We start from the raw sequence: 14886 nt of genomic DNA on the forward strand, positions 1-14886 counted from the left end.
GGGTGCTGTTCTTCCCTCTCGCCCCCTCCCTCCCTAAGTAAGAACCACACCTGCCCCTCCCAGGCCTCTAATCCTCGCCCATGGAATGGTCGCAAACTCCTCCCCCACTGCGGTCCCTAAACGGCCGCCTCAGCGTTTTTAAATTGCAGGTGTTGTGGGGGGACCTCAAGACTTTGTTTTGCAACGACCATGCAGGAGGGTCAGCAAACTGGGTCACCCTCCAGAACTGAAAGAAAACATATGTTGTCCCACCAGGAGCAGTTGCTTAGGGACTTGCATCTCATCTTTTAAAAGATAACGTTTATTGTGGGATTGTTTTTATTATAAAAATAGCACAGAAAATAGAGATAAGCCAAAAGAAGAAAATAAAAATCCTATGAGCCTACCACTCCGAGGAGACCATTGTTCATATTTTGGTGGATTTTCTTCCCATCCTTTCCTCGTGCATCTGTGTATGTAATTTTTACGAAAGTTGAATTACGCTATTTTGAAATATTTTTCTTTTAATAGATTATAAACCCTTTCTTTGCTATTTTTATTCTTCTACAGCATCATTTCAGTGGCTATATGGTCTTCCGTTGCTTGGATAAGCTGTAATTTAACCACTTCCCAATTGTTTGATATTTAGAGTATTTCCATTGTTTCCACTATTCTAAACAATACTAGAATAAATAGACATAAAGTTAAATCTTTACAACATCCTTGGTTATTTATTGCCTTAGAATAAATTTCTAGGAGGGAAACTGCTGAGTCAGAAGGTCCCAGGGCCTTTTGAATGAATCAGAAGGACAGTTTGAGGGAGTCAGAGCCTCGGGCAGGGGTCCCGCAGCCTGGGACCTCCTTGTGGCTGGCTCCCTTGCCATCACGTGGGTGGTTTGGGACGAGCCATTCACCTTCTCCGTTCATTCCCTCTGTAAAATGGGAACAGTGGGCAGAGTCAAGTGTCAAGGGGAAAGGCTCTCCCCTGGTTTTACACGGCGGGAGGCAGTGGTTTGCTGAGAGGCACACAGAAACCAAGTTGTGGGGTAAAGACCGGCTCTTTATGCTCTGTCCAAATGCATTTCCCGCGTGCTCAGCCTGTGACGCGATGTCCTGGTCCCGCGGTGCCGGCAGGCACTGACCATTGGTGACTAGCTGCCCTGACGGCTTCACCTTCCCAGTAGTCACCCTGACCCGTGACGGTCACTGAGCCTTAATCATAGTCCTGACACTCTGGTAAGGGCTTTACAACTATTATCTAATTTTCATTCCTCCCAACAACCCTCTGAGGACGGCAATATTGTCCTCATTTTATGAACAAGGTAATTGAGGCTCAGAGAGAGATGCCCCCTGCGGCCACGAGGCAGGAATTCGTGCAGCCAGGTCCACATCCAAGCCCTGTCTGACCCCAGAGCCTAATGCAGTGCAGCCTCCCCTCTGGGCCCGCGGTGTTGGTGGGTTTATCTGCCAGCGGGAGCAGCTTCTTGCAGTGATGGAGCCCTGCCCGGCTGGGATTCATAATGCCCTGTGACCCTTCCAGGTGTTCCGAATAAAGGCCATCAAGCTGGGAGAGAAACTCCTGCCGGCCTTCAACACCCCCACGGGAATCCCAAAAGGCGTTGTGAACTTCAAAAGGTAGGATGCCTTCCGGTTTCCCACTTGCGGCTTCGGCTGTGTCTGCGTGGAGACTGAGGCACAGAGAGAGGACGGTACAGCCTTGGGGACCACAGCGAGTCGGGGCGCCGTGAAAACTAGCCTTAGCCAGGGGCTCTCCTGGGCTGGTGTTTGCCACCAAACCTAGTTCTCGGGGTTTAGGCCACACAAACCTGATCTTCCGGGGGTGGGGGGGGCAGCTCTTCCTCTGTGATCGTCCCACCATGCTGCCTTGACCCCCAGCCCTCCGGGTGTGCCCCAGCCACCCTAGCTCTGATCAGGAGCCAATAGACACGTCACACCCTCCCACGAGGAGGTACCCAAAACTACTAGTGGGTCTCAGGACCCTGGGCCGAGGGACCCCTGGTCTGCTGACCCTCACCCTCAGCCCTCGGCAGGGCTGGGTCTCAGGAACCCAGTGTCAGAACCCAGAGGGGCTTCTGGGAGTGTCAAGCCCACGGAGGCTCAGACTCTGAGGAGTAAAGACCCTGGCCGAGGTCACATAAGCCAGTAACCGACCATTCCAGGACACAAACCAGGACTTCCAACTCCATTTTAGTAATAATATTTATTGGAATTTTCCCCTCTATAAAAATAATAAATTCTCATTGCAGAAAATGTGGATTATACCAAAAGTGTTGGATAAGACCAAAAAAGTCGCATGTGGTTCCACTAATCAGAGCAGCCCTGGTAACGTTTCTTTCTACTGGCTCTGTTTTAAAACATTGATTTTTATTGGCCGCTTCCCTCATTCCCTTCCCGACCTGTTGCTTAACTCAGTGTGTGAACCAGTCTTTCTGGGCAGTCACTAAGTCACAGAATGGCGGAGTGGAAGGGACCTCGGGGGACACAGCTAGAGAAGAGTGAGCCAGGGCTGCAGCTCGGTCCAGCTCCAAAGCCTGCAGGGCGCTACCTTCCCCCTGACTCCCCTTGCTGCCTCCCTCCCTCTCGTGGGAGTGGGAGTGTATTTATAGCCACTCATTTTCCAGATGTGGCGGCTGAGGCCCAGAGAGGGGAAGGGACGGGGTCAGAGTCGAGAACTAATGGTCCAGGCAGCTTTAAGACCCGTTGAGGAGCAGGAATCTTGGCCTGGCCCTTGCTTGCCTTCCCTCACTCTGTTCCTCCACCGATTCCCTTTCTCTCTCAGCTTCCCTGGCCATCGAAGCCCAGCTCAAAGGCCACCTTTACCACTGAGCAGAAGCGTCTTAGCCTCTCCTGGCCTCTGGAGAGGCGTTGCTTCCTTGTGGCTCCGTCACACTCACCTTCATGTTCCCCCACTGGCCTGGGAGCTTCTCCAGGGCAGGAACCACATCCAGTTCTTGCTCATTTCTTCGACAAATATTTGTGCTAGGTGCTGCGTGCAGGATAAAAGATTGATAACCACCCTGTTCCTACCATTTATTGAGCAACTACTATGTGCCTGGCACTGTGCTGAGGGTTTCTGTTCATTCCCTCACCAGACATACTCCTCACAGCCATCCTTTGAGGACAGGTGTTTATAGCTAATAGCTCTCAGAGAAATGAAGTAACCTGCCCAAGTTCTTATAGCTAATAGGGAATGGGGCTAAGATTTAAAACCGTTTTGTTACAGATTGAAAGCTCTGTTCTTGACGCCTGCCTGGCCCTCCCTCAGACAGGAGCTCTGCTGCCCCTGTGCTGCGTGGAGCAGACCCCAGGAGACATTGCAGAAGGCCCCCCCTGTGGGGCCATCCTCAAGGCCCTCCTACAACCCTAGGCCTGGGAGAAAGGCTGTCATATTTCCATCGCACTGGACTTCCCTGCTGCATCCTGAAGTGATGTCTTATCTCAGGGCTCTCAATCCAACAGTAGCCTCAGCCAGCTGCCTGGGAGGGAAGGAGGGTGCTGGAAGGAGGCAGGGGCCCTGGGCTCCCTCTCTATCCCGGGGAGGTCCCACTTTAGGTCTGCTCGGCCTCAGTTGCTTCACCATCCTGTCTTGGGCCTTGCAAAGAGGAGGGACCAGGCCTGCTCAGCATCTTCACTGCCTCTGTGGTCCGGAAGCATTCCTGGGGGTGACCTCACTTAAGTCTCACTGTGGTCCACAGAGGGGCCCTCAGGGCCAGTGGAATCCTGTCCCGGGGTTGCCTCCTCAGAGCTGGACACTTGGATCTCTGCTCAGATTCCTCTCCCGCGAACAATGACCCTGGAGAAACACGGCCAGCTGTTATGGAGCCGAGACACAAACACACTGTCTTTCCGGCTCCCTCACCCAGATCCAGCTTCTCAGGCCTCACTGCCCCGGGTCTGGGGTAGGACCTCGGCTCAGGCATCTCGCCCTTCTCTGTGTGTGGCACCGCCCACCCCCAGGCCCTACAAACCACAGCCCTGCCTGTCTGCCCTGCCCATGTCCCTCAGAGCCCAGACCCGATGCTGACATTTCCAATGAAGACAGTGCACTTATTTTGAGGCTGTTTGCATGCTGTCAGTGCCGTATACATTATGTATGTATATGCATATTTCTTGCAACACCTTCCTTTCATTTTCTGAGTAAGAGAGTCTGCTGCTAAAAATGCCTCCCTGTTCCACCAGGGAGAACATCAGGGGTGTATATGCCCGCGTGGCACTGAGTGTGCCCTTTGGAGAGGGCCTGCTGGTGGGAGCTGGGTCACACACTGCCGTCCCTGTTGCGGGCGGGGCTGGCCTGGGCAGCTCTGAGGGAAGGACGAGATGTGGGTCCCAGCAGGAGGGGTAGATAGCTAGGCCCTGCCCCAGAACTGCCCGGGGAGGACCCTGAGAGGAGGTGGGCCCGAGTGAGCGTGACTGCTCCTCCTCCCTGGTGGGGGTGTGTCCGTGCAGGCTGGCCGGGGAGGCAGAGGCCGAGACAGCATGACCCGTGACCTGCAGGGACCACTGGACTAACTGGGAGAGTGGCAGCGGCCAGTCTAAGGAGCCCTGCAACTGACTCAGTCTCGCAATCGCTCACTCACACACACACCCTCACACACACATACACAATCTACTGCCACCCATTCGCATCATAAAGGCTCAGATACACAAACTCACCTTTGTCACACACACTCGTATCTGTGCATGTGCGCACACATTCACACGCAAATATGCATTACACCTGCCTGCTCCTGCCACACGCAGATATACACGTCTTAATAATTGTTAACATTTACTGAGCGTTCACTGTGTGCCAGGCACAATGTGAGCACGTGATGTGGCTCCTCTCCTTTCAACCTCACAACGACGCGTGGACCCCATTTTACCCAGTGAAGAAACTGAGGCTCAGAGAGGTGAGATAACTTACCCAGGGTCACACAGCAGCAAAGCGAAGTTAGAGTTAGAATCCAGGTCTGTCTGGCTCCAGAGGTGACGATCACACCATACACGTGAGTGCGCACACAGGCACACACACAGCTTCCAGGCTTCCGCCAGGCAGAGAAGGGGCGTTGTGGAGCAGCCCCTCCTGCCAAGGGAGAGAACACAGGCTGCAGGCCCACTTGCAGGCTTAAAAGGCTGGGAGGGGAGCCGAGGGCAGAGCTTCATTAGCCCATTGCCTCACAGGGCTGATCAGAAGACCTCCTGGTCTCTGGATGCTGCCCCAAAACAGATGCATTTGGGGCACAAAGGACCTAGGATCTGGATTTAGATTCAGCTCTACCAACTCCGTCACTTACTGTGTGACCCTGGAAAAATGTCTCCCCCTCTCTGAGCCTGAGTGTCCTCACCTATGAAATAAGGATCATGGTATCTACCTCTGAAGCTGGATATGAAGGTAAAATAAGATACCACAGCTGTCTGGCACATAGCAGGAACTTAACTCTAACCAACAACACAATTTACCTGTGCACAATTACATAATGATAAAAATGACAGTAATTACAGGCATAATTTATACTTCACAATAACTCTGTGAGGTGTGGGTACCGTCATTTAACGGATGAGGAAACTGAGATCTAGAGAAATAAACCAGCCTGCCCCAGGCCACCTAGCTGGGAACTGCGGGAGCTAGCATGTGAAGCCAGGCAGGAGAGAGGGAAGGCCCGGCCACTGCCCGCCTCTGCCGGGCGCTGCTCCGCCTGTCTGCGGGCGGCCCCACCCAGGAGGTCCACTTGGGAGGGCGAGTGTTGGGAGGGAGGGGGAGAGGAAGGAGAGGCTCCTCTGGGGAAACATGAGAACAAAAGACGACTGGGTGGCCGGTGGTTTTTTGCCCTGAATTTCTCGGCACGGGCAGGAGGCATCAATTATTCAGGAAGCCCTCCGTGGGTACTCACAGCTCGCACTGAGATCACAAGCTGGAGAGAGGAGTCTCGCTTGGCCTGAGGGAAGAGGGACAGAGCTGGGGCAGCTCCCCCTTCCCCCTGGGTGAATGTGGGCCCATCGGGTGGGAGACCCCTTAGGGCAGACCTCAGTGTGAATCCCGCCTCCAACACATACGGGCTCTGACCTTCAACAACTCACTTTCCTCTCTGAGCCTCAGTTTCCTCCTTTGCACATGGGATAAATGATGCTTTACCTTGTGGGCTTTAAATGAAGTCAGGATGCAGAGAGCTGCCCCAGTGCCTGGCATCTGTAGTGGCTCAATAAATGGAAGCTGTTTCATTGATTATCCAGGAGTCAACTTTCCCCTCTCTGTGCAAACCCGGCCCTCCCCACCTGGCCCTTGCCCCCTGCCCCTGAGTCAGGGAAATACCCCAGGAAGTGGAGACGGAAAGAAGGGGCCAGTGGTCAGCTCTATGTTTATTGAGGTCACCTGCTCCAAAAGATCCTAAACTCAAGTCTTCCATTTGTTTCTGGAAGCTGGGAGACTGATGAGTTTCCTGACTTCTCCGGAAACCACATCCAAGCCAGATAATGGAGTGTAGAGAGGAGAAGTGCAGCCTCGGGGGAGCCTCAGCCCACCCTAGAAAAAGCAGTGCCCCTCGGGTGGCAAACCGTGGCCTCCCACCCCCACGCCTGCCTTCCTAGGTCCTGTCCCTGGAAGACAGGGACAGGTAGGGGCCATTCCCTGGGGAGCCAGAGCTATCCCAGCAGGGAAGCCGAGGGCTTGCAGGAGGCCCTGGCAGAGCCAGCCCCTCAGCCTGCCCCACACTAACTGCACCTCGGAGCCCCTACAAAGAGGGGGAGCTCACTCCACCCTGCTGTCTTCACCCCCTGTCCCCCTGGGGGTTCTAAATGTCCCATAGGAAAGATCATCATTATACATATGAAGAAACTGAGATACAGGGAGAGGGAGCAGCTTGTCCAAGGCTACCCCTGTTCTGGAGACTAGACGGTATTATCCTCACCCAGTGTGACGGATGCAGGTACTAAGGGTCACAAGGATAAAATGGTTTGCCCGAGGCCGCTCAGCTAACAAACTTGAACCTGCGCCTCCTGGCTGCAGATCCCAGGAGATTTTAAGTGAAAGCACCTGGAAGGCAGCGTCCTTGTGTATTATATAATTAAAAGTGAGGCAGGCCGCACAGCGGCCAGGACAGGTCTTGGTCAGACCAGCCGTGGGGTCCCAGCTGCTTCACTTTCTCTGTGATCTTGGGCGGGTGACGTCCCTGTCCTGTGCCTTAATTTCCTCATCTGTAAAAGGGGCAGCTGGGAGGACTAACTGAGGCCCTGCTTCTGCTCTCTTCCTCCTTGAAAGCACCTGGCACGTGGAAGTCGTGACTTGACAGCCTTCTCCGGTGAAGTCGCAGGGCGATGCTAGTAATAATACATAATCCGACTTTCTCTAAGGTGCCCATGGGCGGCACGTGGTTAATGGCTGAGGAAACCTTTGCTCCGAGAGCCCTGCTGCCTTTATTCCTAACCTTGGGCTTCCCCAGAACCAGCAGCTCCAGGAGCGTGGTCGTACCAGAGCCACCTGCCTGTCAGGTGTGGGTTCCACGAAATTCCAGGTTTGGGCCAGTCTGTGTCCTTGGGCAGCACTGACAGTGTGGGAGAGGGAAAGGGTCCGCCGTTTACCCTCCGCACACGGCGCCATTGACTGTGAGCAGCTGGGTTGCCTTCAGCCCGAGGGCGGAAATCGAGTGTTCTGTGGGGTCTGACAGCATTACCGATGTCACCTGTAAATTTAACAGCGCATGTGCCAGATCTTGGCCACCAGGGCAGCTCTGCTCCTATCCTTCTCGAACCCACAAGTCTTACAGGGGCTGCTTGGCGATAGGAACAGAGAATATGGCAAGTCAGACAGGCCTGGGTTCAGACCACCTTCAGCAGGTCCCTTCGTCTCTCGGAGCTCAGTGTCCTCATCAGCAAAACGGGGCTGTTAATAGCACTGACACCCAGAGAGGATTAACTGAGACTGTACGTATGATGAAGGTTCCTAGGACAGAGCATGGCACATAGTAGGTGCTCCCCCACTAAGCAGTCCCTGTTACTCAGCAGAGGAGCCGGGGTGGTGGTGGGGTGACAGTGGCTGCTTCTGTCTTTTCAGCGGCTCCAACAGGAGCTGGGGCTGGGCCATGGCAGGGAGCAGCAGCATCCTGGCCGAGTTTGGATCCCTGCATCTGGAGTTCTTACACCTCACCGAGCTCTCTGGCAACCAGGTCTTCGCAGAAAAGGCAAGTCTTCTCCCCTGCTCCCTCCCAGGCTGGCCCCTCCGTCTTCTCCCCTCTGAGAGCAGAAGGCTGAGCACTCAGCCCAGGATGGGGAAGTGGACAAAGGAACAGCAGGAGCGCAGGTGGGGAAGGCAGAGGGCCTCTAGCCACCACTAATATAGCAACTAGCTACTGGTTGTGGAGGACCTAACTGTCCCTGAGCCAGTGGCAAGGAGGTGAGTGCAAGGGGGAATCAGGATTCTAGAGAGGGGAGGGAGGAGACGAAGCTGCCAGAGAGAAGGTTCTCACTGGTACCTGTCACCTCGGTGGCAACCGCGTGTTCGTGAAATCTGGAGAAAGTGCAGGAACTGAAATCCAGGCACCAGCTCGCATTGGCAGGAATTGGCCACCGGTGCAGAAGTCCCCTTTCCAGAGACATTTAACTTTTTCATGTGAGATATGCCTGCCTTTTCCTTCCAGCTGCCCGTCTAGCTCACGTTGTCAGCAAGCTGGCAAAGCGATCTCACTCCACAGCAGAGGTGCACGTCTGCTCCTTCTAGTTGTTCCCGGGCTGGCTGAGGCCACAGGGGAGCTGAGAGCTGGCATCCAGGCTGTCGTCCGTCCTGACAGCTGCCCACTCCTGCCCCTCTGCGAAGCCCTCCAGAAGGAGCAGTTTCTCAGTGTCACAGCCCTTGTCAATCCCACTGTCTGGAAGTGTCTCTGTGGGTCTAACCCTAAACCCAGAGAAGGGAAGTGTACACACACCACCCTCAGATGGCCCTCAGGCTCTGTCACCAGTTGTCCCTTCCTGAGTCGTGCCTGGGGAGATGAAGCCTGCCCTCCAAGAACCTTTGGAGGCCCCCACTTCCAGAGCCTCTCTTCCCCTGAAAGGTAGCCTCTTAGGATGCCAAGGGAGCTGGGAGGCCATGGAGTCACACCTTACACGGTGGCTCCCAGTCTCGTGTCAGCCAACTAGCCTCAAATCATCTCCTGGAACGTCTGTGAGGAAACAGCTTCCTGGGCTTCACCCCAAGCCCAGGAATCCGCATTTTTAATACGCGCCCATGTGCTTTTTGACGCCAGGTTTAGACCACTGCTTACTCACTGTGGGAATCCACCTCAGCGTTCTTGAGAAGCTGAAGAAGAGCTTTTTAACACCTTGATCACTTCCTCTGCATTGGGGCTCACTGCTGCCCTTAATCAGCCCATCATATTGTCAGATCCTCCTCCAGAAGCTCTTCCTTATATTGAGAGAGACTCTGCCTCTCTGTGACACTCCACCTTGAAAGCTCATGGAATAAGTTTAATCCCACTTCCCAACGGGTCTTATTTTCTGATCCTTTTCCCACCTCCAAGCCCTGCCTCCCCCCAGCCTCCCTGTTTCCATTGCTCTTGAGCAAAGCTCCTCCAGGAAGATTGTGGGCAGCTCAGAGTGGAGTGGGACGAGGAGCTCCCTCAGGTCCCTGGCTAGTCTGGAGATACCAGCTACCACTGCCTGAGCACCTTCCATGTGCTGGGACCTTAGAGTATCTCTGTCCCATCCAACAACGCTGTGGAGTGGGTCCTCCTGTTATCCCCATTTTACAGAGGAGGAAACAGACTCAGAGAGGCTAAGTCACTTGTGCTAGGTCATCCAGCGGGCATTCAAGCTCAGGACTTTCTGACTCTGAAGCCCGTGCTCTTTCAAGACCAGATTAGTACAGCAGGCTTCTAGCTTTTTCTCCAGAGTCCATCCGCCTGTGTTTCTCTGTCTTTACATTTACATTCTCTGGCTATTTTCATCCCCTAATCGTGCCTCCCACAGAGGCGATTATAAGCAGTCAACAAATTGGCCCAAATTCTGGAAATGCCCGCACCCTCTGGGGGAGCTAATTTAGCCTCTTTTCTGCTTACCACCAGGACAGCCGAGAATAAGTCAGATACAAGCCCATTCCTGTCCCCATAATGGACTCCGCTAACATAAATGCATATGAAATCTGATGTGCAAAGCAAAGTGCTGTTCCCTGGAAAGGTCTGACAGCTAATGGCTGCTCTCCCTGCTCCTCGCCTTGTAGATAAACCTGTGAGCATGATGCGGTGCAGACCCCGAGGGCCTTTCTCTCCAGCAGATTCTGTACTGGGAGGATTTCATGGGCTGACAGAGAGAAGACCCCAGGGGATAAAGCCTTCCCATATCCCGCTTCTCACCTTCCACAGCCCTAAAGGTTGCAAGCCCAGGCTCTTCTTGCTTCAGGTGGAGCGGCCTCTGCTGCACGGTCCCCACCCTGATCCGTGTTGGACCCAGGGGCTGCTCCGTGTGGTCAGACACCGACTCGTGTCCCGGTCTGCCACTTACGAACCTGGTGACCACGGGCAAGTCACCGAACCTCCCTGAGATTCAGGTTTGTCATGAGTTAAACTGAGATAATAAACCGTATAGGCTGTTTGGAGGCTTGGAGATAATGTGTTGAACGGGTCTGGCTAAGAGGAACTGAGAAATGTTAACGGCTGTTGTGGTTGTTGTAGTTAAAACCCTGAAATGCCTGTTAGGGAATGGGGGTATTGAGGAGCCCAGGCCTCTCCTCTGGCATGGCTCCTGTGGTGTCAGATAAAATAACATATTACTAGGTTGAACCATATGAAATTGCCAACATTTGACTATTTCTGACCATTTAATAAGGCAATTTTACCTAGCACTTACAAATGAGCTACTATCACTTATATGAACCCCCCTCCTAAAAAGACCCATCCCCAAAAGCAACGGGCAATGAGGAAGGGGTGAGGTGAGTGTGGGATGGGGGCCTGGCAGGGCCCCAGGCGGAGCGGTCAGTGCAGAGGTGGTGGGTCAGGCCCCTCTGTGGCCATGTCCTGCCGTGCCCCACACGTGGGCACAAGGGCAAGGCCGGCTCGCCACCTCTGGGTTGGATCCTGCTGCTGGTTACGCAGCTCTCCCTCTGCCTTGTGGCAATGGTTTCCTCTGCATCTGAACCAGCTCGGTCCTCAGTGGGCTGGGAGTTGGCTGGCTTTTTCAGAAAAGTGAAGGTCCACCTGGTGTCCATCTCTCGGCAGGTCAGGAACATCCGAAAGGTCCTCAGGAAGATCGATAAGCCGTTCGGCCTCTACCCCAACTTCCTCAGCCCAGTGAGTGGGAACTGGATGCAGCGTGAGTATAGAGACCCCGCTGCCCCTCTTTCAGCGGACTCCAGCCTGGCTCCCAGCCTGAGTGAGGCCACTGGGCCGAGTGGGGAGTGATGCATTTATCAGAGCCACATACCAGCGAGGCATTCGCTCCGTGCTCCTGGCCACCACTGGCCCTGCCAGGCCTCGTGGGTGGTTTTCATTGTCATTGTCATTGCTGTTGTGACAGGTGTGGTGGCGGCCATCTAGTAAGGCCCTGCCCATGCATCCCTGCATGCTGGCTATCTCCACCCTTCCATCAAGGCTACAGCCGTCCATCTCTTACAGCGCCCACTGAAGCCTCCTTCGTCATCCCCCAAACTTGCGGGAGTGTTCCAGAGAGAACTCTCTACTCCAGAAGTGGCTCCAAGAAAGGCCGTGCGTCCTCTCCCAGCCCCTTTGATCTGGTTCACCACCTCCAACTTTAGTTTAAAAAAAAAAAATTAAGCAGAGCCTAACTATACAGCAATATAAAAACCATCAATTCACTGCCTATAAGAATGGGTCCCGTGTGGGTCACCCGTGGAGCCTCATTCACAGGCCCCAGCTCCACCTTCTGAAACAGAATGGGCTGCAGGGGATGCTCAGGTAGGAGAGTGTTGAAAAGTCTCCCAGGCCCCTGGGATTGCACCCCATCGAGAAGCCGAGCTCTGCCTTGCCCTCCTGACCAAGGCCCTGGTCATGTGGTCACAGTCAGCGCTAACTGATGGCGCTGCTGCCACGGGCCCTGCCTCTAGGGGCTTCCCAAGACCTGCCCACAGCCCCACCTCCACTGCCTCTGCCCAAAGGAGGACACCACTCCCTTTCCCTGCCTTCAGCCGCCGTGGTTATGGCATCAGCAAGGGCTCAGGGACAAAGTAGACGTGAGTCTAATGACTGCACGGCTGCAGGGACTCACTGCATCTCTTTGATCCTCGGTTTCCCCTCCTGCAAAATGGGAGAAGAGCTCAAGATATGTTCTCTTTGTCCCGTGGAGGAGTGTGGGAGTCACGGTCAGAAGCTGCAGGAAACAGATTTCAGTTCATCTTCCAAAGATGATATGGGCTGTCCCAAAAGGTAGTGAGCGCCCATCACTGAAAGTATGCAAGCAGGGCCTGGCTGGCCGGCAGGGATACTGTGAAGAAACTGCAGGCCTGTCCTTCCAACCCCGAGCCCCTCTGATCTGCGGGTCCAGGAGGCCCAGAAAATTCAACCCAGGAATTTTCCCTGTTGATGACCTCACTCCCAAGTGGCCTCCTGCAAAAACCACTTATAGAAATGCAAAGTATTTTTAACCAAACACACAGCCAAATCCAAAAGTGCTGGGAGAAAAGGAAGGTTTGAATTACAGATTATGGCCACGATGGAGACAGTTCAATAACTGTTACTGCTTTTAATTGCAAGGCCTGACTGGGGATGAAATGAACTACACAGCTGCCAGCCTTAGCTGCTCCAGGACAATGCAGCAAAACCCATAAAAAGGAGAGGGGTGGGGCTTCCCAGCCTGAACAGCCACCTTGGCAAATTACAGGGGAGCCCCCCTCTGAGAAGCATAATTTTCTTTTCAGACTGCACCAGGGTCGCAGGGCCAGGCAAAGTCAGACACGTATGGGAAATTGTTTCATATTAATAAAATATGAATCCGAGGCCTGCTGAAGAGCAGAGAGAAGGTTATCAAGCCCTGCTCGTCTGGGCGCCTGCCTTCCTCCTCCGCTGGCTTTGGCGCCAGGGTCATCTCAGGTTTTCTGTGGTTTTCACTGTGTTTTTTGGCGATTGTGTATTTTTCCAGCAGGTGATAACATTCCCAACTTGCATAAGCTAAGTGTGTTCACATTCTTTTCTCCCTTAGAATCATCTGTTTAGTCCCTTTGCAACCACAGAAATGGCAGTTTAGAGAGGCCACTGAGGAATTAGGGCTGCAGCCCAGTCCCAGGCCTCTGTTCTTGCCCGCTCCCCTCTCTTGCTGGGAGCTGAGCTTCAGGGTAACGGGAGGCCAAGACCCTCCAGCCGCTAGGACTTCACAGCCAGGATAAGTCCACCAGACCCCTGCTGGCACCAAGGACAGACGAGACCGACCCTAGCAGAGCCACTTAGAGCTCAGAGAGCTGCCAGCCCTTCAGCTTGACCCCTGCAGTGGCCTGTTCTCCTTGTCCACTGCCCGAATCCCACGTTTTCCTCAGTGGGAGGGAAGTGGCAAGTCCCGCTTCTCCCTGGGGGGTATAGAAGTGTCAGCTGCCCATCAGCTGCAGCTTCATGCTGCTTTCTTGTCTGCCAATTCCCAGGCTTGTAGGGCGGCCACCTCCTGCTGCCAAATGTGATGAGAGCGTTGACACCGTCAGGAAGCAGAAGGACCCACCTCTGCTCTAGGGCTCATGGACACCAACTCTTGCTCCCCTTTTGCATTTCACAGATCAGGAGACTGAGGCCCAGAGTGGAAAATGGCTTGCCCCGGGCCAATGGCAGATCCACGTCTTCTAATTCCCACCCCTGCGCTTCTCCCCGTGTACCCCATGGTGCTGGGAAGACACCACACACACACACCTACTAGAAAGCAGTGGGACCTCCAAATGAGAATTATCCACTTCAGTCGAGGCCCCCTGAGAGACGGACTATACACATATACCCAAGAGGGTGTCATGTCTCAAATGCCCATGGAACTCCTGGTGACCTGGCTCCCCTCTCCTGCACACACCTGCCAGGTGAAGCCCTCCACCATGTCTCACACACATACTCTACAATCACTTGATGAAGTCCAAAGTCTTTGGCTTGGCATTCGAGGCCCTTCCTAGCACAAACCTACCTTCCTTTCATGCGTTCAGGAGTTACTGGGCGTCTGCTTTGCGCCATATAGGTACTGGGCATAAAATGTGAATCATACATGGTCCCTCCCCACAAAGAGCCCCCAGCCTAGTGGGGAAGGCAGACGCATAAACAGATGCCTATGACATAGGTTGGGAGCAGCTGGTGGCAAGGCACGCACCCAGCAATGGTAGGGTGGCTCCCACTGAGTGCTTCCTCCGCGAGGCACACTGGGCCAGAGGTTGCATATGCCTTATCTCACTCCCTCGTGGTCAGCCTGCAGGGAGGGACTGGGAGCAGGTTTATGAGAACACTGAGAGCCTCTCTGAGGAGGGGATGCCTGAGCCAAGGTGTAGCACTGAGGACGTGTTAGTCGTGCCAGGTGGGGGAGGGTGTTCCTGGCGGAGGGGTCGTCAGAGCTGAGAAATAGGTGGGAGGGTGGGGGCTAGAAGTGTTTGGGGTGGCGGAGAAAACGGTGGGAGGAGGCAGGCCCAGGAGATGAGTGTGGAGATGAGGGGCCATCTCCTGAGCTGTCGAGGGCTCTCAGGAGGGGCTGACCCAGTGTGCCTTCCAGCCTCCCCCACCCCTGCTCTGCACAGACCTCCTGCTCCATCTGTGGACACACCATTGACATCCCCGCCATCCTTTGTACTTGCCCAAGCTGTATCCTCCACCTAGGAATGGGGGCCGGGTGGTATGCCATGCTGGTGCCCACTTCCCTCTTCACATAGGAAAGTCCAGCCCGCACTGACCCCTCCCACCCTCCCCACGCTCAGGCGTTATCTGGTCTGTTCCAGTGTTTGCAAGTGCTAGTCCCGTTCCT

General features: G+C 54.3%; 1 protein-coding gene across 1 annotated transcript in view; it reads left to right on the top strand.

The window, feature by feature from the left end:
* MAN1C1 (mannosidase alpha class 1C member 1) overlaps positions 1–14886 on the top strand; it is a 137539-nt gene that overhangs the window by 109384 nt on the left and 13269 nt on the right. The window contains exons 5-7 of the mRNA XM_058553273.1: positions 1520–1614; positions 8027–8153; positions 11178–11271. Coding sequence (XP_058409256.1) covers positions 1520–1614; positions 8027–8153; positions 11178–11271 — 316 coding nt within the window. The remainder of the gene's footprint in view (positions 1–1519; positions 1615–8026; positions 8154–11177; positions 11272–14886) is intronic.

The sequence above is a fragment of the Diceros bicornis genome, chromosome 13 (assembly GCF_020826845.1).
Source record: "Diceros bicornis minor isolate mBicDic1 chromosome 13, mDicBic1.mat.cur, whole genome shotgun sequence".
Lineage (NCBI taxonomy): Eukaryota > Metazoa > Chordata > Mammalia > Perissodactyla > Rhinocerotidae > Diceros > Diceros bicornis.